At 34.9% G+C, this 26,796-nt stretch overlaps 2 protein-coding genes and 1 long non-coding RNA gene across 3 annotated transcripts; 1 reads left to right on the top strand and 2 right to left on the bottom strand.

Annotated features, from left to right (window-relative positions):
- Positions 1-2,790: 2,790 nt before the first annotated feature.
- LOC106370696 lies at positions 2,791-4,347 on the top strand. The gene is made up of 3 exons (XM_013810693.3): positions 2,791-2,891; positions 2,994-3,046; positions 3,520-4,347. The coding sequence occupies exon 3, from the start codon at positions 3,528-3,530 to the stop codon at positions 4,182-4,184; it is 657 nt and encodes a 218-aa protein (XP_013666147.1). The 5' UTR covers positions 2,791-2,891; positions 2,994-3,046; positions 3,520-3,527; the 3' UTR covers positions 4,185-4,347.
- A 14,841-nt stretch (positions 4,348-19,188) lies between these two features.
- On the bottom strand, positions 19,189-26,680 carry LOC106369989 (cytochrome P450 84A4). The gene is made up of 2 exons (XM_013810075.3): positions 25,600-26,680; positions 19,189-20,771 (listed from the first exon to the last, which is right to left on the bottom strand). Exons 1-2 carry the CDS (start codon positions 26,500-26,502, stop codon positions 20,127-20,129), a joined length of 1,548 nt encoding a protein of 515 aa, XP_013665529.1. The 5' UTR covers positions 26,503-26,680; the 3' UTR covers positions 19,189-20,126.
- LOC125592341 lies at positions 22,987-23,986 on the bottom strand. Its single transcript, XR_007328196.1, has 2 exons — positions 23,415-23,986; positions 22,987-23,279 (listed from the first exon to the last, which is right to left on the bottom strand). It is a non-coding gene; the product is annotated as an uncharacterized LOC125592341 (long non-coding RNA).
- Positions 26,681-26,796: the final 116 nt, after the last annotated feature.

Genomic DNA, 26,796 nt, shown 5'->3' with positions numbered 1-26,796 from the left:
GATTGCTCCTCTAAGTAGCTTCCATGAGAAGAGCTTGCTCCTCTAAGTAGCTTCCATGAGAAGAGCTTGACCTTTTGCGCGCATGGGAGGTTCCAGGCGCTGGTCTTCCACTTGAAGCCGACCGCCGTAGGCAATGCTGTCATGCTATCATCTTTTTTAACTGCAGTAAAGTACCCAGACTTTGTTGTATACTCTCCTGATTTTGTGCCTAGCCAAACAAGCTTATCCGGAGTCCCGGTAAGGCTTGGTTTGATGCTCAAGATACTATCTTCGTGGTCTGGGAGTATGAGTTGAATTTTAGCAACATCACAGTCCTTTGTTGCAGGATTTATAAGGTGAGCGACCGTTAGCTTCATGTGCGCCTCACTTGGGGGTCCCATAGGTCTCCTTTGACTGGACAAACTCAGCCAGGGGTTGTCCCAGAGATTTATCGATGTTCCATTTCCAACCAACCACCCGAGGTTCTGGAGTAGCAGATCCCTGCCCAGTAACACGCTTCTCCAGCCGTGCGACATTGTCGATGAAGGAGTAGCTTGCAAGATATCGTTCCCCGGTCCATATTTCCCAAAGAGTACCTTCCCTAGTAGACATTCTGGGTTCTGGTATAGTCTCCATCTAATCTTGGCCAGCAGAGCAACGTTGAATTCCTGGAAATCGCGGAGGCCTAGCCCACCTATCGCGGAGGCCTAGCCCACCTATCGCTTTTGGCTTTGCCATACTATCCCAAGACACCCACTCCATCTTCCTCTCATTTTCATTGTGATCCCACCAGTAGCGTGTCACCGCGGATTGAAGTCTTTTACAAAGTGAAACCGGCATCATGAAGCTGGACATTGGGTTTGAAGGGATAGCAGAAAGGACACTCTGCAGCATTACAAGCTTTCCCGCCGCTGAGAGGTATCGATTTTCCAGCTCCGTGCTTTTTGCTTTATACGGTCTACTACCGAGGAGAAGAGGCCTTTTTCCGGCGTCCAAACAGCTCAGGAAGCCCCAAGTACTTTCCAGCTCCGCCCTCTTTTTCAATTTGCAGCTCGGATTTGATCATTGTTTTTAGACTCGCCGGGGCTTTTTTGGAGAAAGTAATGGCTGATTTTTCCTTGCTTATGCACTGTCCCAATGCTTGTTCGTAGTTACTCAAGATGGCTTTGAGAGATGCACAATTCTCCTTATCAGCTTGGAGGAAAAACATTGTATCGTCCGCAAAGAAGAAATGAGACAGTCGAGGGCTGCCCCGAGCAACTCGCAGGCCCTGGAAAGAGCCTTCTTCTTGCGCACTGTTGCATAATCCCTAGAGGACTTCACTACACATGATGAATATGTAGGGAGAAAGAGGATCGCTTTGACGGAGACCTCTACTCCGTACTACCTTCCCTCTAGGCAAGCCGTTAATGAGGAAGGAGTATGTAACAGATGTGATACATTGCATTATGCATCTAATCCAATCTTGGTGGAAACCCAGCCGAGCCAAAACAAGCGAGATAAATTCCCATTCGAGCCGGTCATATGCCTTGCTCATATCCGTGTTAGCCGCCATCGCACATCGCTGCTCTGCTTTGGAGGTTTTGAGGTAATGAAGAACCTCATGCGTGATGAGGACGTTGTCTCCTATGGCCCATCCCGGTACGAAGGCTGATTGGTTCTCCGATATCAGTTTTTCCATCAGTGGTTGAAGCCTTCTGGTTAGGATCTTGGAGAAAATCTTGTAGTACACGTTACACAGGGCTATCGGTCGGTATTCCGAGACTTTCTGCGGATGGGAAATCTTTGGGATGAGCCTTATGGGTGTGTCATTTATCCCGTCTGGCAGTGGCTCTCCGGTGAAGAAACCTTGCACCTCCCTTATAATGTCAGGCCCTATCTCGTCCCAATGAGTATGGAAGAATCCCGCCGAGAAGCCGTCCGGGCCTGGTGCCTTCCCGGCATTGATCGAAAATAGAGCTTCCATGATCTTGCTGGCCGCCGGGACTGCGGTGAGAGAGCGGTTTTCCTCATCTAAAACAATAGGGCTGAGAGCCCGACGTACTGTTTCTTCCCTGTCTCCCGGTTGTGATTCAAACAGCGTCTGGAAATAGTTACCGATCACCGACACAATCTCCTCTTCTTTGTGGACCATCTGGCCCTCTTCGTTTTCGAGAACGGAGAAGCCGTTAGCTCTTTTCCGGGATTTAGTTATAGCATGGAAGAAGCCCGTATTACGATCTCCTAGCTTGAGCCATAGGAGCCTGCTACGTTGTTTCCAATACTCTTCTTCCGCTAAGAAGAGTGAAATTATTTAAAATACCAAAACAATGATTTAACTCGTGCCGTGTGACGGTAATACTTTTGTATTATTTCGATTTCATATACTTCCAGTGTGGTTTGGTTTGGATTCTGTATAATTCAATTTTGAAAATTTAGTCCATTGTGAGTAGTTGTGAACTTTAACCACTGTATTCCAGATATTTAATGTTGTTTACCAGTGAAAACGCAAGAGTTTGTTATAGTTACAAATGTCTATTTTTATTGTTCTACGTTTACCCAACTGGCTTTATATAGCGATCCATATACACAACGTACTTTTTTCTTCTTCTTTTTTTTTTTTGAAAATTTATACATAACGTACGTAGGAGGATATGATTTACGGCATAGTAACACGATTACTTATATTAATCGTATTGCCTTTTTAATATGACAAACCATACCAAATCCAAACTCACTCCTATATAACCGACCACATCTTCTTGTTCCATTCCTCACCAATAGTCTTATAAAAACTTGAGTTTATTTCATCAGCGATAGAATTTCTTCTTGTGTTTCGTCTTACTCACTTCTGTTCTCACTCACTCTCTCTCTCTCTCTCTCTCTCTCTCCAACTCTCCAGATCACTCGCTAGCTGCGTTCTCCGGGTTGAGGTAATCTTCACCCTTCTTTCGATTCTGAACCTCTTTCTTGAATGACGATTGCTTAACTTTATCCTCGTCTTTTAAAGAGTCCCATCTTCGTGTTTGCTGCAGTTTCTTACGTACGGTTCGTATTTCTGGAGAAACGACCCACCGTTCTTGTTCGCGTAAGATGTTTTTTTCAAATTATTTCGATATTTCAGTAGATTGCTTGGAATGTTTGTTTGTAAACGACATTGTTTATTTCTACCTAGAAGAATAAAATCATTTTTCCTCCTCTGCATTCCCATTCCGGGTTGTTGACTTCATTGCTTATAATTCCATTGAAATTGATGAAAATAAAATTTTCACAACCCCATCTTATGGTCTACGCATCTCAACGCTATTCGTCTTCTCTATTTTGTCTTCTTTCGAAATTTCATCTTTGCATTTTTATTTTTTGGCAACGTGTATATATGTTTCAAACTTCCATTTCCTGTATAAATAGGTTTGAAATATTCAATTTATGGAGAAATATAATGAGACTTAAACTTTGTATAGATATGATATCATATGAAAGTTTCAAGGAATAAATATGTAATTTGATGGTGTGTAAAAGTATAAAAAAAATTATACTCACATTTTATATTTTCATTTGCAGGTTATATTATGGCAGGGCGTGAAGTGTTCCCTGTCGTAGAATGTTATGGAACTGAAGTACTTACAAGTGAGAACTCCGAGACAGAAATCAACGTGCCATTTTATAGAGTCCGGGGAAGATCATTTACAAGAACGATTTTTCGTCCAACAGAAGGTTTTGATCTTCTACTTGGCCAAGTAAGAGATGAGGCACCTATGTATGAATTTTCGCCATACTTACCCCTAGATGCACTGGAAAACAGAGAAAATCTTCATCAATGCATTCTTGAATACCCACCGCCGGAAAACATAAGGGTCATACCCGATCAGTTTAATAATCTAGGTTGGAATTGGTATCATACTGCAACTGTGCTCTCCGACTATGTCCATGACGTTGTCTTCAACAATAATATCCCTTTTGCTGTTGAAGGTGATGAAGCTTTTGGCACAGTAACCCTTATGAGACAGGATAATAGGTGGCGCAGAGAATCTTGGCGCCTAAATGCACCAGAGCCTATGTTATCCAGAGAATGCACTATTTGTGGAGACCCTCTTACCTACACTCCGATAGACTATCTTCTTGGGTTGCAGGTTTGTCAACATGTTTTTCATAGAAGTTGTATTCTTCAATGGGTCTGGAGAAACTCTGCTACTCCTTCTTGTCCCATATGCAGGAGTCTAATATGAGAGATATCTTTACATGAGTGGTGTGTGGTTTGTGATTCATGTGTTATCGCTTGTTATAATTTTATCTAGTCGTCACTTATGTTTTATGAGGCAAAAATGGTTTGTGTGTAATGATAGAACTTGTTGGCTACGTAACTTTATTTAAACTTTTGTGTAATGATAATATCAAGTGTTTTCTAGATTTTATAAGCATTTATCTTCTTTTCAAAACTGCTCTCACCAATTAATAGAAACTTGTAGTAACTTAATCGGGGTACGGTGACGCACTGACGCATATAACGCAGCTGTCTCAAATAGGGGTATGGTGATTTGGAACTGCCGTCGCTTTCTGAAGAGTCTCATGTTTTTGTTCAGTTGGAACTTAATTGCCGGTAAACCATCAAGATCACTCTTCTCTTCTGGTTTTCAAATGCGCAAAAGCAAATAGAACTCTGTGGCAAAGTTGTCCAAGCCCTGCAAAAAGATCGCTGTTGAAGTCTATCCCGGCAGCAAGCTTTGACCGATAGTGTTGATTATGTGTTCTAGGAAGGCTCTAGAGTTCCCCTGGATCGACCACAACTTGTTTCCTCTTTTTATTAGAAAATAATTTCATATCGGATCGATTTTCCATTTTGGCTGAAATTAGTAATGTAAAAGTAAATACATATTTTATAAACAAAAAAAAAGTGAAATGTAAATACTCATCATATATATTTACCATATAGATACATAAAAAATGAACATTCTCTTGATGATATTGATTCTATTAGGTCTATGCATTGGCTCAAGCAATGATTTACACATGATTGTGTAAAAATGAAGCAATAAGAAACAAGATGGTGGGTTAAGGTCTCAAGACAATGGAGATACCACTACAAGGGACAAACATGCATAGTTGGTTAAGGTCTCAAGACAATGGAGATGCCACTACATGGGACAAGCATGCATGGTGGATTAAGGTCTCAAAACAATGGATTATTAATTTATCATATCTCATCTACCATTTACCATACTTGTAACCACTATATATATGGGATGTTCTCATAAGTAAATCAATCAAGTGAATAAGATTATCCTTCTTTACTCTCTCTCTCTCTCTCTCTCTCTCTCTCTCTCTCTCTCTTTCTTGTTCTTCACTATGTTCTTTAATTTCTAACATGGTATCAGAGCCCCAAAGCTCTTGAACACCAAACTGCTTCCGCAAATCTATTCTATTCTATTCACTTTACTCTTTCACTTGTTTGGTTTACTTTCTTCAGAATCTCTTTCATTTTCTTTTACCCAGTGGGTAATAGAAACTGTTCTTGACAATTTTTTTTACCCGCTGAACAATAGCAAGAAAAGATGGAGCAACACCAGCTAGTGAGGATTCCAGTCACCCTGAAGGGTCCTAACTACATTACTCGGTCGAGATTGACCAGGATAGCTCTTGGAGGAAGAGGTCTATGGGAGCACATCGCCACAAGTGAGGCCCCAAGACAAATCACCCAAGGAGAAGATGGCAACGAGGTTGTAGTGGTAGATGAAGGCAAATGGGGTCAGGAGGATCTCATGGTGCTGTCTATCTTGCAAGGCTCACTTGATACTCCTATCATGGAGTCTTACTCACACTGTGAGACTGCAAAGAAGCTATGGGATACCTTATACAAGGTATATGGCAACACTTCAAACCTCACCAGAATATTTGAGGTTAAGAGGGAAATCAACAACTTGCAGCAAGAGGAGATGGACTTCACCAAACACCTTGGAAAGTACAGCCAGCTGTGGTCTGAACTTGAGATGTTGAGACCAAGTACCACTGATCCTAGTACACTAGAAGAGAGGCGTGAGCAAGACAAGGTATTTGGATTGCTTCTCACACTCAACCCAAGCTTCAATGATGTACTTAAACACATATTGAGAGCTAAAGAGCTTCCAAGCTATGATGATGTGTGTGCTCAACTTTGGAAGGAGCTAGGCTCAGATGGTCTCTTTGGTGGAAAAGAGGAGCTGTCTATGGCAAATAAAGCTGAGAAGATGGAGAGTGCTTCAGGCAACAAAGCACACTTCAAATCAAGAAGAGGAGGAGACAAGTCTGTGACTTGTGAGCACTGCAAGAATCTAGGCCATTCCAAAACCAATTGTTGGATCCTCCATCCTCACCTCAGACCTGCTTCAACCAACAGATACAACCAGGCCAAAGCACATGAAGCAAGAGCTCATGAAACCACAGTATCAGGCTTCATGCACATAGGAGAAGATGGAAGAGCTATGATCTCAACCACACACACTGGTGGATCCACATCCCATGCCATGTCTCAGCCATCCCCTGATGATGCCTTCATCCGCAAGTCAGACATTGAAGCGCTTATCAAGGCTATCAATGCAAACTCTGGTAACATCAGTGTCAATGCTTTAAATTCTATTCACAGTGCTTCACATACTACTAGACCTTTGATCATTGATTCTGGAGCTTCTCATCATATGATTAGGGATGCTAGACTGATTAGTGATGTTAAACCTGCTCTAGGGAGTGTAGTGGTTGCTAATGGTGATAGAATTCCAACTGAAGGAGTAGGAAACTTGAAACTGTTTGATAAGGAGTCTCAAGCTTTTTATATGCCTACTTTCACATCCAACTTATTATCTATCAAGAGAGCAACCAATGATTTAAATTGCAATGTTATTTTCAGTCCTAATGATGTGTGCTTTCAGGATATTAAGACCAAGAAGATGCTGGGAAAGGGTGTGAGCAAGGGAGAGCTTTACTTGCTTGAAAACACCAAGCTTTCAGATTTATCTTGTGCTTTCAATTCTGCTTCTGTATTAGCTAGTGATGTTTTATGGCATGCTAGATTAGGTCATCCTCATTCTCGTGCATTAGGATTGATGTTACCTAATCTATCTTTAAAGAATGAAAGTTGTGAGGCTTGTATTCTTAGTAAACATCAGAGATCTGTTTTCCCTAATTCTAAGACTATTTATGAAAATTGCTTTGATCTTGTGCACTCTGATGTTTGGACAGCACCTTGTGTGTCTAGGGAGAACCATAAATATTTTGTTACATTCATAGATGAAAAATCAAAATATACATGGATCACCTTGATTCAAACTAAAGATAGAGTTTTAGAAGCTTTTATTAACTTCCAAAACTATGTATCTAACCATTTCAATTCCAAGATCAAAATTTTTAGGTCTGATAATGGCGGGGAATACACAAGCACTGCTTTCAAACATCACTTAGCAAAACATGGCATAATCCATCAAACAAGTTGCCCATACACACCACAACAGAATGGAGTTGCTGAAAGGAAGAATCGCCATCTTATGGAGGTTGCAAGGAGCATGATGTTCCATACCAATGTTCCAAAGAGGTTCTGGGGAGATGCTGTGGTCTCAGCATGTTATTTGATCAACAGGATCCCCACCAAAGTCCTCCAAGATATCTCTCCCTTTCAGGTATTAAACAAAATAAAACCTCCAATTGATCACTTGCGTGTTTTTGGGTGTGTGTGCTATGTCTTGATACCAGGGGAACAGAGAAACAAGCTTGAAGCCAAGAGTGCCAAAGGCATGTTCATAGGATATACTCATGCGCAGAAGGGGTACAAGTGCTACATACCTGAATCAAGAAAAAGTTATGGTCTCAAGGGATGTTAAGTTTGTGGAATCAAAGGGATGCTATGATGAGAAGAATTGAGACAGCCTTCAGGATCTCTCACAAGGATCTTCAGATAGGGCAAACAACTTGAGAATCATTCTGGAAAACCTAGGCATCAGCCAGCCTCAAACAAGTGGCGTACCGAGCACTTCACCTATACCTCTAGTTGTGGATGAAGCTGCATCAGTTGAAGAAGCAGTCCATCCTGATCATGAGGGGGGGGAAATCAACCTAATTTGCAAATCCATGAAGAAGCTATCATCCATGAGGAAGCTATCCATGAAGAAGCTATCCATGACGAAGCTATCCAAGAAGAAGTTGTTAATGATCAAGATGGAATGCAACAAGAAGTTCAACCATTAAGGAGGAGTACAAGGGTGAAGAAACCATCTCAGTGGATGGACACCAAAGTATACTTCAACAACAATGCAGTAGCTCATCCTATCCAAGCAACATGTTCTTTTGCGAGACTATCTAAAGAGCATGTAGTCTTCATCAGCAACCTGGATCAAGAGTATGTACCAAAGACTTATGAAGAAGCCATGAAGCATAAAGAATGGAGAGATTCAGTTGGGGATGAAGTTGGTGCCATGATCAAGAATGATACTTGGTATGAAACTGAGCTCCCCAAAGGAAAGAAAGTTGTTACAAGCCGTCTACTCTTCACCATCAAGTACCTTGCCAATGGGAAACCAGAAAGAAAGAAAACAAGGCTAGTTGCAAGAGGATACACCCAAGTCTATGGAGAAGACTATCTGGATACATTTGCACCAGTAGCTAAACTCCACACCATAAGGATTCTACTCTCATTGGCAGTGAACTTGGAATGGGATTTATGGCAGATGGATGTCAAGAATGCTTTTCTTCAAGGGGAGCTGGAGGATGAGGTTTACATGAGGCCACCTCCGGGTATGGAAGACATGGTCAAGCCAGGGAATGTCCTAAGATTAAAGAAAGCAATCTATGGATTAAAACAGTCACCAAGAGCTTGGTACCACAAACTGAGTACAACTCTCAATGGAAGAGGGTTTGTAAAATCAGAAGCTGATCATACACTCTTCACACTCACAAGCAAGCAAGGAATTGTGGTGATTCTTATTTATGTAGATGATATTATCATCACAGGAAGTGACAAGGAAGGTATTATCTCAACCAAAGTATTTCTTAAGTCTACTTTTGATATTAAAGATTTGGGTGAGCTAAAGTACTTTCTAGGGATAGAAATATGCCGCTCTAAAGAGGAGCTTTTCTTATCTCAAATGAAGTACACACTTGATCTTTTGAATGAGGCAGGAAAGCTTGGAGCAAGAGTAGCCAAGACTCCACTAGAAGATGGGTATAAGGTGCTGCGTGAGGGGGAGATTGAAGATAAGCCTTATGCTGACGTTAAACACTATAGAAGAATGGTAGGAAAGCTGATATACCTCACCATCACCAGGCCTAATGTATGCTTTGCAGTTAACCAAGTAAGCCAGAATATGCAAGCTCCCAAGATACACCATTGGAACATGGTTGAAAGGATCCTAAGATACCTAAGAGAGGCGCCAGGGCAAGGAGTGTGGATGGGATGCAACAAAAATACAGAGATAGTTGGGTATTGTGATGCTGATTGGGCAGGAGACAGAGTGGATAGGAGATCCACTACCGGTTATTGTACATTCATTGGAGGCAATCTTGTCACTTGGAAGAGCAAGAAACAGAAGATAGTGTCATGCTCAAGTGCTGAAGCTGAATATAGGGCAATGAGGAAGCTCACTAGTGAATTGATTTGGATCAGAAACCTACTTCAAGACTTTGGTATAGAGACATCAACTCCAATCACCATGCATTGTGATAATCAAGCGGCAATACACATAGCCTCCAACAATGTGTTCCATGAGAGGACTAAACACATTGAGGTGGATTGTCATAAAGTTAGGCAAGCAGTGGAACAAAGGATCATCTTACCCTGCTACACTAGAAGTGAGGATCAACTAGCTGACATCTTCACCAAGGCTGCAAGCACCAAGGTTTGCGAGTTCATACATTCCAAGTTAGGACTCGTAGATTTTTCATCACACTGATCCTATTAGTCATGAAGTGTTCTACTCTTTTTCCTTGGCTTGGTTTTTATCCCATGAGGTTTTTCCAAGCTAAAGGTTTTAATGAGGGAATGCTTCATGATTTCCAAGCTTGACCAGTCCCTATGGTCAAGCTTGAGGGGGAGTGTAAAAATGAAGCAATAAGAAACAAGATGGTGGGTTAAGGTCTCAAGACAATGGAGATACCACTACAAGGGACAAACATGCATGGTTGGTTAAGGTCTCAAGACAATGGAGATGCCACTACAAGGGACAAGCATGCATGGTGGGTTAAGGTCTCAAAACAATGGATTATTAATTTATCATATCTCATCTACCATTTACCATACTTGTAACCACTATATATATGGTATGTTCTCATAAGCAAATCAATCAAGTGAATAAGATTATCCTTCTTTACTCTTTCTCTCTCTCTCTTTCTTGTTCTTCACTATGTTCTTTAATTTCTAACAGATCGGAGAAAACAAAGTTACGTTAACTTTAAGCAACCAGTTGGAACACAGCAAACTCCTCAAGGTTTGGTAAAAAAACTTGTGAAGGATCGGCAAATACAATATGAAATTTATTTTTGGCGATAACATTTTCAGAACGACTTATTAAAATGGATCAAGGTCCTAATTCAAACATCACAGAGGTTTGTGACGTATGATGCTTCGTGGAGCAAAGCTCTTAAGGCTACTTGTAAGTGGATTTTGCTAGAGAAGATGTGATCAGAGCCCTTCCTTGTTTATTTATGGCTACGAGCCAAACACAAAAACAAATGGCCGAAAAAATTCATCAAGACAGAGAGTTTCGAACCCATGACATGCTGACATAAATCTGGCCTCTAAGCCACTTAGGTTACTCTTAGGGGGGTGGGCAAAAAAACCAACCAAACCAAACCGAACCGACCCTACCGAACCCAAACCGATCCAAACCAAACCAAAGTATATGTCTAACCCATTTGGTTCAAGATTTTATCAACCCAAATGGTTCGCTTTGGTTGTAAACCGAACCAAACCGAAAAACCAAAGTATTTTTTAATTATATTAATTAAATATACTAATATAAGATTTGATATATTTAACCATTTAGCTTCAATAACTAAACATAATTTTATACATTTTATTTTTAAATGAATAGAATAAACACAACTACAAATAAAACAAAAGAATATGAATCTCATACATTAACATCAAAACGGAAAAAATATTTTATAATATTTATATTAGGTTTGAAGAATATATTAGATTACATTTTCAACATATTTATTGGTGATGTTTGGTTTTACGTTTAAATACCAAGAAAATAATGATTTAGTGTAAAATGGTGATTGTTTATATTCTTATAAATCACATTTTTAATTGAAGTAGAACAAAATTAAAAGATCAACTTGATTGAACTGAAAAATACAAACAAAACAAGTTAAACCGAACTAAACACAAACCAAACAGAACTAAAAGCGAACCGAACACAAACCGAACCGGATGAAAATCAAACCAAACCGAACATAAACCAAACCAAACTAATTTGGGTTGACTTTGGTTCAAGGTTTCTTAGAACTAAATAACCGAACCCGTAATTTAATCGAAATATTTTATTTTGTCGAATGTTGTAATGATGGTCCAAGACCAATTAAAAATTAATAGAAGAATGGCTCTGGTTTGTCAATAGCTAGCCAGCCAGCCAGCTAGCCGCTATTGTTAGGTTTGATGGTAATATATACTCCCTCTGGATTTAAATGTATGATGTTTAAGGTTTTATACACATATTAAAAAATATTAAATACACTATTTTAATTGTTATTTTTTAGTTATATCAGTAAAGTCTCACCATTCATAATTTACTTTTTAGTTTATGTTTAAATTTTAAAACTAAATACATTAATTATATCTTAAAACATCATACATTTGTATACAAAATAAAAAGATAGAACATCGTACATTCGTATCCGGAGGGAGTAGTTGTTTCCCTTACTTGTTTAGGTATACCTCGTTGGCATCACTAAGAAACTGTGGAGATTGAATTCATTTTCTTCAGCGGAAGGACGCGGCTTATACAGGGAACTGGCTTGCAACTGCCTGGTGTCCTCGATGAATTCTTTTCACATGACGATCCCCTAGGTGCACCAGGAGAAAGCATAAGCGAAACTATCATGTTTCTCTTTTTCTGTATCTGAAATTTTGTTGTACACATAATGATGACCTTTTTGTATGCAGACACCAGTCTAGTGGAAGGGATTACCACCTGATTTAGCTGAGGTACAAGCTCGTATTACAGAAATCCATAACAATGATGGCTATAACTGGGGGTAGTTTGTTATACGCAAGTTACTCCATGCATTATGAAGCAATCACCTTCATCACGTACTTCCTGTTTTGTGAAGGTGTCGTTTTTTTTTTTTTTCAAAAAGTATGTTGGTTTGATGATCTTTTTGGGTAATCGGAGGTTAATTTGCGTGTGTGAAACCTTTACTCGCCTGTTTTATTTGATTTTTTTTTTTTAAGTTTGTATGTGTGTACGCTTTAATTTTTTTTTAATGTACATATATACGTAGTAGGTTGTGGAGTATAGAACTGTGATTTTCGTAGTCATGCACATTGCACTGATGGACATGTTATGCGCCTTACAGCGTAGCTACTGACCAAGTACTTACGTATATTTATCCCAACAAATCTATCACACTTTGTTCTCGAATAAAATTGATAAGGTATAATTCTTAACCAAATTAATGAAAATCCTCTTTTTCTCATACCTCCCCTTTGTAATTATAATAATTTTAAATAGAAGAATTCGAGAATCAGTAATGAAAGGAGAATCAACAATTTTATATAATCGGATGTTTTCATATTGGCCATACCATTTTGTTTTGTATTATTTAACTAATGAAATGAGATAAGCTTCTTGAAGTTGACTTGGTTGTTAAGAAATATTATGTATATGAAAGTATATGAATGAATGTTTTTTTCCATGATGTGGTCTTATGTTAATCTATTTGTTATTGAGATTGTTAAACCCTAATGGCATTTGGTAACCAATAAAATTGGTAAATAAAGGAGTTTATTTTCCTAATGTTATAACTAAAGTATAAGTGGCAAATGTTCTAGAAAAGAAGAGTGATTTGAAAGACAAGTCTAATGAAAGATGCTTAAGAGAACAAGTTCAATGTATGAATATAATGTTCTAGAACACTTAACACTTTTCTTCTCCTAATGAAATGAGTCACCTTAAGTAAAACATTTATCCCTTACTCAACTTTGATGGATAGTTGAGATTAAAGGATAAATTTGCCAGTGAAGTAAGAAAGACTTGAAGTCATGAAAACTTGATGAGAAAACTAGGTCTGCACATTAAAGAAAAATTAAAGTATAAAACGTGTACTAATGATCAGTATTTTTTGTGGCATAAAATGTGTATATATTGCATTATGGATAAGCAAATAAACACACTAAGGAATGAGTCAAAAGAAATGCAAAGCTTCTTCAAATTATACATTCAAATATTTGTAGATCCTTTGACATTTTATCTTTTGGAGATGAAAAATATTTGTAAACTGAGAGAGATTGTATAGATTGAACTGTATGTTTATTCAGTACTCATGTCACGTACATATATACTCACATTACACAAAGATATTCTCAAACAAGATCGATAGTAATCTCTAACAAACATAATCTACCAAAGCCTTATCTCAATCTCTCAAGCATGTCTTCATACCAACTCGGCCTTATCACTCACCACTTCTAGAACGTATATCAAACCAGATCAGACCGAACTTAACCGGTCTCAATAGTATTCAATTACTTTTATTGATGATTATTCACATTATTTTTATGTATATCTATTGCATGAAAGTTTCAATTTTGGATACATTACAAGTATTCAAAATTAAATTAGAGAGGCATTAAGATATAAAAGTGAATCATAAGGTCATTTAAAGGTAATGAATTTATGGCAAGTATGATGAAAAGAGACAATGTCTCGGACCTTTTGCCAAATTTCTCCAAAAAATAAGAATTATATCAGTACACAGCTTGGTTTTCCATGTCATAATGGTGTAGCTGAAAAGTATAACCATACTTTTATGTAAATGGTTTGATTAATGTAAATTCACTTATATCATTATGGATAAATACATTATATATTGCAGTATATTTCTTGAATAAGGTTACCAGCAAAGCAGTTCTCAAGACTCCTTTTGAACTGCATAAAGGCTGTTGACCTAGTATGGGACATCTCAAAGTATGACGATGTCCAACTAAACAAGAGTATATAATTCACATGAAAATAAATAAGATTTCAGAACGATTAGTGGTTTATTTACAGGATACCCTGAGAAATCTAAAGGATATAAGTTAAATTGTCCAACCCATATTACGTGATATAGAAACCAATAATGTCAGATTTTATAAGTATGACAACATTAGTGGGAGTCATAAAGTTAAAGAAGTGGTCATTCAAGAAATTAGGATAACATGTTACTTACCCTAATTTCTTGAATGACCACTTCTTTAACTTTATGACTCCCACTAATGTTGACATTCTTATAAAATCTGACATTATTGGTTTCTATTATCACGTACTAGGGTTAGGACAATTTAACTTATATCTTTTAGATTTCTCAGGGTAACCTGTAAAGAAACCACTGATCGTTCTGAAATCTTATTTCTTTTCATGTGGATTATATATTCTTGCTTAATTGGACTCATACTTTGAGATGTCTCATACTAGGTCAGCAGTCTTTATGCAGTTCAATGTAATCTTATATATTCCCATGATGTGGTCTTATGTTAATCTATCTGTTATTGAGATTTATAAACCGTAATGGCATTTGGTAACCAATAAAATTGGTAAAAAAGGAGTTTATTTCCTATTGTTTTAACTAAAGTATAAATGGCAAATGTTCTAGAAGATAAAAGTGATTTGAAGGACAAGTCTAATGGAAGATGCTTAAGAGAACAAGTTCAATGTATGAATATAATGTTCTAGAACACTTCACAGTTGTCTTCTCTTAATGAAATGAGTCACCTTAAGCAAAACATTTTTCCCTTACTCAACTTTTATGGATGGTTGAGATTAAAGGATAAACTTGCCAATGAAGTAAAAAAGACTTGGTGAATAAGTCATGAAAACTTGATGAGGAAGCTAGGTCCCTCTCCCCACCTATAAATAGATGTATTTACTCCATCCTAAAGCATCATGAAAAAAATCTTAAGAGGAACACATAAAAAAGGTTGTAAGCAAGGGGAGAGAAGATCTACTCCAACTTAAAGATCAAGAAATCTTCTATGATCAAAACCGTTCAAAAAGATTTCCGTAACGATGAATCGAGGTATTCCGTAAATCCTTCTTATAGTTCTATTATGTGATTAGTCAAGATGTTAAAATTTTTAGGATTCATGTAAAGTCATGTTTACATTGGTACCTCATGTAGTGTCCCATTAAACTCCTTATTTTTCTTTTTCTTAGCTCTTCTTTATTAATCACAATAATTATAATTTCAAATAAAATTCGTATTTTCACATAGAATTCGTATTATAAATCACAATTAATTACGATCACAAATATAATTTTATATATTCGTATTTTTCTTCTTTTCATATTTGATTCTTTTGTGCTCTTAATATGCAAGATTGTTGTTCATAAGCTTACTTCATGCTTTTGTATATCCAAGGCAAAGGTTATCTTTGACTTCCTCTTCTACTTAATACGATTGTATAAGCTAAAAAATCTACACTTCTAATTGGTGTGAGCAGACTGATTTTCATTTCTTGTTTCTCTGACATTAAAAGTCAACCCTTTGATTCGATGACAATCTCTTGTTTAATTTAATCATGATTTACATATATATATATATATGTTTCACATTCATTTGATCATTTCTGCCTGTTAATGCAAGATTGATTTTAAAAGGGGGTTTCCCTGTTTTATAATGTTACTAAATATCATAATGCTTAAACTATTTATTTGTAATGTTTATATATATAATCAGCCGTTACATTATTACTTTTCTCCTGTTTTTGTAAGAGTTATTAAAAATACAGTATAACCTCTTTAAATTAATACTTTATAAATTAATATACACTATAAATTTCTATAAAATAATATATTTTTACAGTCTCAAATTGAGTTTTTGGTTCAATTAGTATATCGATAAATTAATATCTCTATAAATTAATAAAAAAATTATAGTTTTGGTGTAGTCCCAACATTATTAATTTATAGAGGTTTCACTGTATATAGTTCATTTATTTCTTTAGCAAATATTTAGATGATTTTGTAATATCAGATATTATTTGAACTTCTTTACTTGTTATAATAAAATCAATACTCTGGTTTTAGGAAAAATATGTTTGATTATGTTTTTTATGATGAAATCCATTAGTAGTAATTCTGAAGGGATTAATAAACAAATACTCCCTCCATTTCATAGTAAGTGTCGTTTTAGAGAATTTTTTTCTTGACAAAATAAGTGTCGTTTTTTATTTTCAATGCAAAATTTATTAATTTTATGTAAAATTTATTTTTCTATTGGTTGAAATATGGTTGGGTGTATAGGTAATAGTGTTTTTTATAGGAAATGTACAAAATTAATTGTTTCCTTAATCCGTGTGTCGAAACCTAAAACGACACTTATAATGAAACAGAGGGAGTATTTTGCAGTGATTCGAATATCTAATAATAATAATCAATTCCTTTTCTTTAAAATTTTAAGTGCATAAATTTCTTAAAACATATAAAATTAAGAAGAGGAAAGAAAAGTTGTTATAAATTATGAATAATCTTTTGTTTTCATCTTGATCTATTAAAATAGAAGTACGAATTAAGACTAACCCTTAAACTTGCACAATATTTACAATATTACACCATGAGAATTAAATAAACTTATCTTTGATTAATACTTGTCTTGGAATTTTTCAAGAAGTAAATAATTTAGACTTAGGGTTTAGAGTTGAGGGGTAGGGTAGGTTTTTGGAAAGTGAAATTTAAGATTCTAATAAATGTAAAAATAAATACTTAAAATAATTTCAAAAATAGTTTCAAACATAATTTTTGATTTTCAAAAGAAAAAAAATCAAATTTTTTTTTAAAAAATTACAAAAACTTCGAATTTGAAAAAATATAATTTGAAAACATAAAAAATATTATTTGTAGTTTTTTATTTTTATTTATTTTTTATTTATTTATATAAATATTTATTATATATAGAAAACACGGGTATAAGAGTCTTTTGTCACTTAATGAAGAAAGTATTTTTGAAAATATTCCTTTAGTGGTGGTAAAGATGAATAATGGTACCATAAAAATGGTAAACATGAAATTTTCCCATAAATGATACTATATAATTTAATTAAACTTACATCTTAATATCTTTTTTTTTACATTCTCTCATAGACGGAAATATAAATATATATTTTCAATTATAAACTTTTTGTAACTAATCTAATAAACAGATACGAAAATATGTGAATAAAATCAGAGAGTATCTGTAATATCATTTTTCATAATTTTAATAATATTGGGAATTTTTTTGTTAATTTATAAAATTTATAGCATAATATGTTTTAAACATTTGTAGTTATATTTCTCACTATTTAATAAATAAAAATAAAAACCACAAAATAATCAATTTTACAACATATAAATAAATACAAGTTAATCTGTTAATATATTATTAGTAGTATATATTAATATAAGTAAAAAAATCCAACAATTAGAAATATGATAAAATAAATATGATAAGACATATAGATGATATAATTGATGGTAGAAAAACAAAATATAATTATTTATTGTAATAATTAAAATTTTATGTTTCAAAAGGCCATTTTAAAACAATTATATAATACGTGTAAATTATAAATATATATTATAAAAGTTATAAGAACAATAATTTAGTTATAAAAAGTAAAAATAAATACTCATGTGGTTGCGCGGTTCCAAAAAAATACATTTGTGCAGATATACCGATCATATTCTAAAAATATAGATAATATCACAATATAAACTATAAAATTATTGTGTTTAGAAGTATCGTATTAAGTAACTATTTAAACGGATAAAATTTAGAATATATATTATCACTTTTATAAATAAATATTTATTAATAAAAAAATAAAAACAAACATCCACGTAGTGCGCGGCTCAAGCTCTAAGTGATTGTGGTATCATTGATTTTGTTTGAGTTAATAGTTTACATCATTGATAACTCAAAAATGTTACCAATCATGCATTAAATTCATTTTTTTTGGTTTTAAGATTGAGTTATTATGTGTTATCTTTGAGTTACATTTTGGAGTTACACTTACACCCTTTGTGAATTTGATAACTCAAAACTTAATGCAACATAAAAAAAAAATCATGTTTTAGAAGTTGACTTAGAATATTAGTTAGTTATTTTTTTTTAAAGAAGCCGACATAAAAACCAATCGGATACTACTTCACTAAAAGCTTACGTTAGATTATTTTGTATTTGTGACTATCAAAATTTTTTTATAGTTTTAAGCCCACAAATTTAACAAAATCAATATGCAACTGAAAACAACAACAAAAAATTCAAATAGTAGTGTCAATAAATTAGTTACGTTAGTAGGTACTCTTGTTTGTAAAATTGAAAAAGAATACGTATTGTTTTAAAACCACAAATTTAGCAATATTTTTTATGAAACTAAAAAAAAAAATCAATAGTAGTGTAAATAGTTAAGTTGCTTTTTTTTTTGTAAATTTCAAATATTTATTTATGGTTTTAAACCCAAAAATTTAGCAATACTTTATGAAACTAAATAAATAAATCAGATACTAGTGTCAATAATTAAGTTAAGTTACGTTATTATCACCTTTGGAATAACTAATGTTATTACTTATTAGTAGTTATAACTCTAGAAAATAAGACGTATTCCAATTAATTTTGTTCACGGTTTATTTTATACTCTCTCCGTTGCAAAAAATAGACTTTCTAGTATTTTTACACATATTAAGAAAATACATTAAATCACTATAATAAATATATTGTTTTTTGCAATTTTCAATTTTCAATATCTTTTAACCAATAATAATTCAATAAAATCAATTAATTTTCTTGAAGTTTACATTTTTTCATAGAAAACATAAAATATGTATCTTTGTGAAACAATTTTTTTTCTAAAACATCTCTCTTTTTGAAACAGAGGGAATACATATTAAAAATAGAAACTATTATTATTATTTATTGTTAAATAGGTTAATGTTTTCTTTGTTTTAATAAATATTCATTAAATATATATTTACACTTTAATTATTTTATCAAAAAATATACTGCAATTTATACATCAAAATGTTACCGGTCGTCAGTTTTAATAAAATAATTTTTATTTTTATTACAAACTTACCACATGAATTTACAGTTTTTACCACATAATTTTTACTGCAATTTACATCGAATTATAATACATTCTGCAACTCAAACTACATGTCTTGGATCGAATGATAGTAGCAAGCTGTTCGCAAAAAAACATAATAGTATAATTTAGGAACTCATTAAGCATGAATGATGATATCCACAGATCATTGTATATCTGATAAGTACGATCTTGGTTCTCACAATGTGCGTCGTAACTCCATGTACTATTATATTATTAAATTTGGAGATTAAGTTTTTTTTTTTCCTTAAAGATAAGTTTTTCGATGGAACTACTTTCTTCGGCGATTTAAGGCATGGTGTTAATTTACTTATTATAAAGGACTTACGGCATATGAAGAATCTCGTTATTTCATAAAATTCGGTGCACGGTTCTTGTGGGATGCTAGAGATGATGGGGTCTACTACGCAGAAAATGGTCAATGCCGGTGTTTAAAGATTTTTTTTTTAACCGAGTGTCATGATCCCACCGTGGTGGTCCAGACTGAGACCGAATCTTTAGCGACGCGGATGCTCATCCGAAGGTGGGTCATGGCCAGAAAACGGTCTTCGGTCTCGGACGCCAGAGCAAATCCGCATGTAAATTCTCTGATGGCCAGTGCGAGTCGAACCCAGAACCGTATTTGCAGCTGCAAGCCGTTTACCACCAGACTAACTCGTTCTGGTTGTGTTTAAAGATCATTGGGATTATTAATCTTTAAAAAATACATTTGTCTTTCTACTTGATGTCAACAGATTTGAAAATATAAATCACTAGACAAGGGTTTGAGGCTTAATGTAATGCTAACGTAAGCATAACACGTCGAATACGTAAAAAATAGACGCAAACACGAACATAAAACAGTGATTATTATGGAAACAAGTTTTTAAACGTTGTGGCTTTCCAAGACGATGGGACAGAGGAGGCGCGTGGTCGGAACTGCCACAAGAGAGTTCGCCTTAGGAACGCTGATACCAGGCCCTTCAACGGTGTCCACGTCACCGGATTTCACGCCGTCCGGTAATGTCCACGTGAAGCAGTGTAGAAGATGAGCGACAGCAAGCTCAAACGCGTACATCTCGAGTTGCATACCCGGGCACGATCTCCGACCCGACCCGAACGGAATGAACTCGAAACTGTTCCCTATGAGATCCGGAGCACCCGTGTCCAAGAACCTACTCGGTTTGAATATTTCCGGGTCGGACCACGAATCTGGGTCACGCCCGAGCGCGTAGGAGTTGACTATCACACGTGAACCCTTCGGAATGGAGTAACCCGAGACCACGGCGTCCTCCACCGGCTCGTGGAGGAGAAGAGGGAACGGCGGGTGGAGCCGGAGAGTCTCCTTGAGTACACATTTTAGGAAAGTGAGCTTCTCAAGATGCGTGTCCTCCACGCTCCACCGCTCAAGCCCTACCACAGTCGCTAGCTCGTCCTGGACCCGTTTCATGTTCTCGGGGCTCCGGAGTAGCTCCGTTAGTACCCACTCGATTGCTAATGCCACCGTCTCGGTTCCTCCGAACATCACATCCTATAATTTCATTTTAATTCTGTATTTAAAAAGCATGATAGAATAAAAATTTTGTTACAAAATAAATACCATTTTATGATTTTAGTACAGTTTTTTCTATTAATTTATTTGTTTTACCACTAACTAAAATTTTAAACAATAAATGCAACATCTAACAATAATAAAAGGAGAATAAGCTCAACAAAGAGAGGGTCCATGTCGGCATTAAAAATCAGCCAATCATATGCGTCTATTATGTCATGTCATGTCATCACTCGACACTAGCAATTGGGTCGAATTATATGGGTTCTTCAGTTTGGTTATGGCCCATATCAAGCCTACCTCTTTCCTTCGGCTCCGACTCTTCTTCTCCATCACGATCGTTTCCACTCTCCTCAGCTCTCAGCTACTTTGCAATAACCAACACCCACTCTGAATGATTGATCCATGTTCTTAACTCCTTCATTTATATCAGATGTACCCTTCCACTTCTCATTTGTTTTACACCTATACAAATTCTTTGTTGGTTAAGCAATTTACCAAAATCTATATCCTCCACAGTCGAAGATCAACCCTCATTCTTTTTTTTTGTCTGTTTCGAAATCTAGATCTAAAACGCAAACAGTTAACTCTTCCACATCCCCTCTCTCTCAGTAGCCGGTTGTCTCTTTTGATTGAAGGAGTTATACATCGGAGAAGAAGATGGTCTCCACCAAAGAGATAGAAAATTAGTGACTTCGAGCTATTGGGTGGTGTCTCTACCAGTGAAGGACTCTGCTTAGAAGCATTCCTTTGATACTCCTGTTTATCGGGAACTCAAGAGTTTCATCGATTCCATTGAAAATTAGCAAAGATCTCCCGATTGCGTTCTGACGATCTGATCTCTTCCATTACACATCTTAAATTCCTAATCTTTGGGTTGGAACATTAAATCTCTCTCGAAGATGGTCTGCTCAAAGGTTATATTTTGCGTTTTCATCTCCGGATTGGATCATATTTGGAATTTGTTCTAGGTGATTATGATGATGATCATGATCTATTGAGATATGCAAATACTGATGATTAGTTTCTTTTGATGTTTTTCACAGAACAAGGAGAATCACCAAAAAAAATTGCTCCACGGGGTGAACCGCAATAATAGAATATGAGAATCTTCCGAGGTATTGTTTTTGGAGCAGAATTTTAAATTGGATTCTACAGATTTTAATGATTTTGGTACTATTAATTAGCTTACGATTGTAGCCTCACCAATGTAATATTGTATATCCTTCAGATGGTGCTATTCTCCATCTCAATTAACCAAAGAGGTAAGCACATTGTCCCATCCATGATGTGTAGTTTTTGTTAAGACAGCCAATGTTTGGTATCAATATGTCCACATGATTATCTCATGTTTAAGATTTTCAGGACTGAGATGGAGCAATTCAAAAGCACATATAGTATTAATGTTCTTTGATTTGCATATAATTTATAGTGATAAAATTATTTTAATTAAAAAAATTCAACAGAAAGGCCACGATCCAACAAAGAAGTTAAGCTTATCTCACAACAGTCCTTACAATATTTTTTGCTAAATTGCAGGCCTACTTGATGTTCTATGTGATTTTATGTTGTCTTTTGTTCGAAAAAGCCGTAACTTTCTCCTCTAATCCTTCGGTAGAATTAATAATGGGGAAAATGAAATCTTTAGTCTGTGATCAGTATGTTCTAAAAGGAAATGAAAACATATAGTAGTCTTTCTCTAATTGCTTGCGTTTGCAGGAAAATACATGATCACCCTAAAGTATAGCGTGTTTGTGATTGTTTTATACTAGCAATAATTGTTTAGGAATAAGAAGGCTAGAAGAAAACTGTTTGTTTGATAGATTTTTGGATGGATTTGTTTTAGCTGTAGAGTATGGAATTATGCGTTTGTGTATTACTATTTCATAGCTGGAGACTGGATTGTGGAATCTTACAACCAAGTGTTTTCACTGCATATATATAATATAAAGAGTAAAAATCCTTGTGATGATACTATTTTTTGTTTGGCGTTACCTTTCAGAGTGCGTTAAATATTTGTCTGGCTGGTATTGAAGACACGACGGAGCTTTTGGAGACGCAACTACACTTTTGAAATATCAAACATGTTGCTAGAGGAAGCACTGACACTGGCTCGTGCCTTCAACCACTTTCTTAACATGATAGGCGTTGCCAAAACCCATCATAGGCAAGCTAACTACACTTGACATCCGTGTCACAAAAATAAAAAGATTTAATCAATTTATGTTTTCATACACTTGGAAGATTGCTTTATCATTTAGAAATTTGTTTTCCTATTTTCAGAGTTAGTAGAGACTGCAACCTTCCACACCTCATGAGGTCATGCAATGATGTATTCACTAAGCCGAGGCAAGGTGGTATTTCCCCATATGAGCTTCACTACTTAGTTTGCAAACAGGTTATGCTTCATTGTCCTACTCACTTTTACAGTTTCATCATTGCCAGCTCTTCTCAGACGCCTTTAATTCTTTGGTAGGCTCCTAAGTCCTAATTAAGTACGTTTTTCATGAGCCATATTCAGTGTAGATGATGAAGAAAGATCAGAGCAGCATCTCATAAATGCAGTAGACAAAGAGGTTGTGTTTCTAAAAATAAACCAATGGGACTTACTAAAGAAGATACCTTAAGAAGCCAACCAGCGATTACTTCCTTCTGAAAAATCATAAACAAAGGGAGTAAAGTGGCATACGTCTCCTAATTATTGTGATTGAACTACCCGTAAAATTGGTTCAGTATTCTTCTCACCCTACGAATGTAAAAGAAAACATATATATATATATATATATATATCAGTCTAGGAAGTGATGTTCTCTTCGAAGGAATGAGACACAGTTTAATCTATGAGCAAAAGCCACTACCAAGTTTTTTGTTTCTTGATCTGAAACATTTTATATCCTATGTAAATTATGTCTCCCGATGACCTGAAGAATATATAATATGTATTTTTTTTAATTTTTTTTTTGTGTTGTGAATTAATAAGAAATAAATCTTTGAATATGAACAAGTTACCGAAGACTTATTCATTTTAGTTTTTACTGCATGTGAGGTTGGGTAAAATAATACACGGATTGTAACGTAAAAGAATACCAGGTCAGGTTTATCAAAACTGAACCACCATTTGCAGTAAAACTTTGAAGTTTTCTCCGCATCTTTCATATTTTACTTTTTTATGATATTTTGTCCGAACATAAAAGTAGAAATATTCTTTTTTTTTTTATTTAGTAGCTTTTAACATTCTATTAAACATTGCATGTTAACTTTGTTCCTTTTTCTATGAGCGTAAGTGTTTATAAATCTAAAATTATTTTATTTGAAACCTTTAATAAATTTTACATAAAATATCAAGTCATGTGTAATAATACTTCCTCCGTTTCAGTTTAATTTTTGTTGTAGAGTAAAATTTTCGTTTCAAAATAAGTGTTGCTTTAGAATTTAAAGCAAAGTTTATTAATAATATTCTCCAGATTATTTTTATATTGGTTAAAATATGGTTAGGTGTATAAATAATGGTGTTTTTTATTTTAAAAATATGCAAAATTAAATATTTTCTTATTCTGTGTACATAAACCTCCACAATTAAAATGAAACGAAGAGATTACATGTTTGTATGATTTATAACTTCTTATAAAACGTATATTTATTTGATTATAAGTCTATTCAGACATTGTTATAAATGATTTGTTAAATTTTTATAAATAATTTTAAAATTCTTATAAATGATTTTGTATACTTTTAATAAATGATATATAGACTCTTATAACAATTTGTAAATCTTATAAAATTCTTATAAATGACTTTATAAATCTTAATATTGAATTTATAAAAAATTATAAATAATATTATAGTTATATTAAGTATGAATTTTATTAAAATTAGTATATTATGATAATGCTTTATATAAAATGTAAAGTCATTATATTTGTTGCCACAACTTATTCTTTTAAAACAAATTGTATAATTTATAAATTCCTAATTGGTAAAAAGTAATGATGAAAGATTATATATATACTTTCCATAATTTTATAATTAGTTAAAACATGTATATATGAAATATAATTTTTACATTTCTAACATACCCTCCATCTTATATAAAACTTATAATATACACCAACGATTGTAAAGCTTTCACAACAACTAAGCATCTATGTTCACATAGCTAAAAAGCATAAATAATCGAAAATATAAAATTATTGTGGTGAAACAGATTACATGTTCAATATATAACTGTCAAAACAAGAACCCAAAATGTAATACATTAATATCTCTTATTTACAGGGAAGCTAATGCTCATTTCATCGCTAGCGACACAGTTTTACTTTGACAACAAAATAAAAATCATCAAAAGCATCTAAGGCAAGATAAAATTCAAGTTTAATGTATGAATTTGAGAAAAAACAAAAAAAAACCTACACAATTCATAGGATGATCTTCAAGAAAACCCAACTAAAAGCAACTTTTTCGATCTGTCTTTCAAACAGTTTTTGTAAACTTCAAGAAAATTAATTGACTTGAAAATTGAAAATTACAGAAAACAATACATTTATTATGGTAGTTTGATGTGTTTTCTTAATATGTGTGAAAATATTAAAAAGTCTATATTTTTGGAACAAATAGAGTATATGTTAGGGGTTAAAAAATTGTAAAATTGTTAACTTTAAAAGTAGGCGCGGAAAACGAACTAGTAATTTTAATAGTTAAATTAAACATAAAATTGTACGTTTAACTATATTTTTTCAATTTGTTTGTGAATTTTTTAAATAACTTATAATTTGAAACTGATGGAATGGAGTATGTGTATGTAGTTTACCATGATGATGCCCTTTATGTGATCGAGATAGATTCTGGCCTCCGAGTCGTTATCATTGATTTCTTCTTTGTAAAGCGCAAGTAACTGGTCCACCATATCGGTCTCGTCGTCAACGTTGTGTTCTGTCTTCTTCTTGTGTAAGTGATCATTGATGATTGATTCAATGAAACTGTCTAGAGACTTTCTAGCTTTCTCGGCCCGCTTGTTTATCCCTTGCGGGTCTATCCAACTGAGCCAGGACGGGACGTAATCCGCAACGTTAAACGCACCAAAGAGCTTAGAGAACTCGTGGATGATCTCAAGGAACTCGTTTAGTCTGCCTTCGTCAGAAGTTGAAGACGAGGAGCCGAACGCTGCTCGGAACGTTATGTCTCTTGTTAAGGAGAATGCGAGTTTGTTTAAGTTTAACGGTTTCTCGACATTGAACGCTACAAAACGGACCGCTTTGTGAACCTCTTGGTCGACAGAGACCCATGACTCGGCCCGTTTACGGCTAAAGAGCATCATGACATAGAGTTTCCTCATCCGACGCCAGAACGGGCCATAATTGGAGAATGCTAGGTCGGATTGCCCGTAGGTCAAGTAACGAATGGCTATTGTTGTCGGACGGTTTGAGAAAACGTGGTCTTGAACTTGGAGGATTTGACGTGCGATTTGAGGAGAAGAAACTACAAAATGATGGGAAAGTCCAAGGCGGAGGTGAAGTAATCCGCCATACGTGCGGCTGAGCTTGGCTAGGCCACGGTGGTTGAATTGGTTCATCATGAGTATATTGCCAATGATGGGTAAGCCTTTGGGACCGGGAGGGTATGGTTTCCCCAGCCTTAGCCGCCGTGAAAGGAAGTGTCGGAAAAGAAAAAGAAGAAGAGGGACAAGAAGGATGAGAGTCATTAGAGTATACATTTTGATACAAGTTAGTGTGTGTCGGTCTATTCTATATATGCTAAGAAAATTATGTGATTGATATTGAATCTAATAATTCATTTGTATATTTTATGTTATTTTAATTGCAACTGGTATTTAAGAATGTAACCATGATTGGTACGAAGAACAATTAAAGAAGCCACAACAACAAGGGTGATGATATATATGGATATATTATATAGTTTTTGTGTGAAAACGACATCGCGTATAGTTGCTTGTATGGCATGTATATTTGCCTTATCTCACTATATTTATTAAATAAGGTGGAAGACA

Source organism: Brassica napus, chromosome C9, assembly GCF_020379485.1.
Source record: "Brassica napus cultivar Da-Ae chromosome C9, Da-Ae, whole genome shotgun sequence".
NCBI classification, from domain to species: Eukaryota; Viridiplantae; Streptophyta; class Magnoliopsida; order Brassicales; family Brassicaceae; genus Brassica; species Brassica napus.
Note: the sequence above shows the minus strand (reverse complement) of the source record. Positions and strands in the feature narration are given on the sequence as shown.

Excerpts from the sequence above, each read along its gene's own strand:
- LOC106369989 (XM_013810075.3), bottom strand. The coding sequence starts at position 26,502 with ATGTATACTCTAATGACTCTCATCCTTCTTGTCCCTCTTCTTCTTTTT. Across the intron at positions 20,772-25,599 it reads ACATAAAGGGCATCATCATG|GATGTGATGTTCGGAGGAAC; the intron begins GTAAACTACATA and ends ATGAAATTATAG.
- LOC106370696 (XM_013810693.3), top strand. The coding sequence starts at position 3,528 with ATGGCAGGGCGTGAAGTGTTCCCTGTCGTAGAATGTTATGGAACTGAA.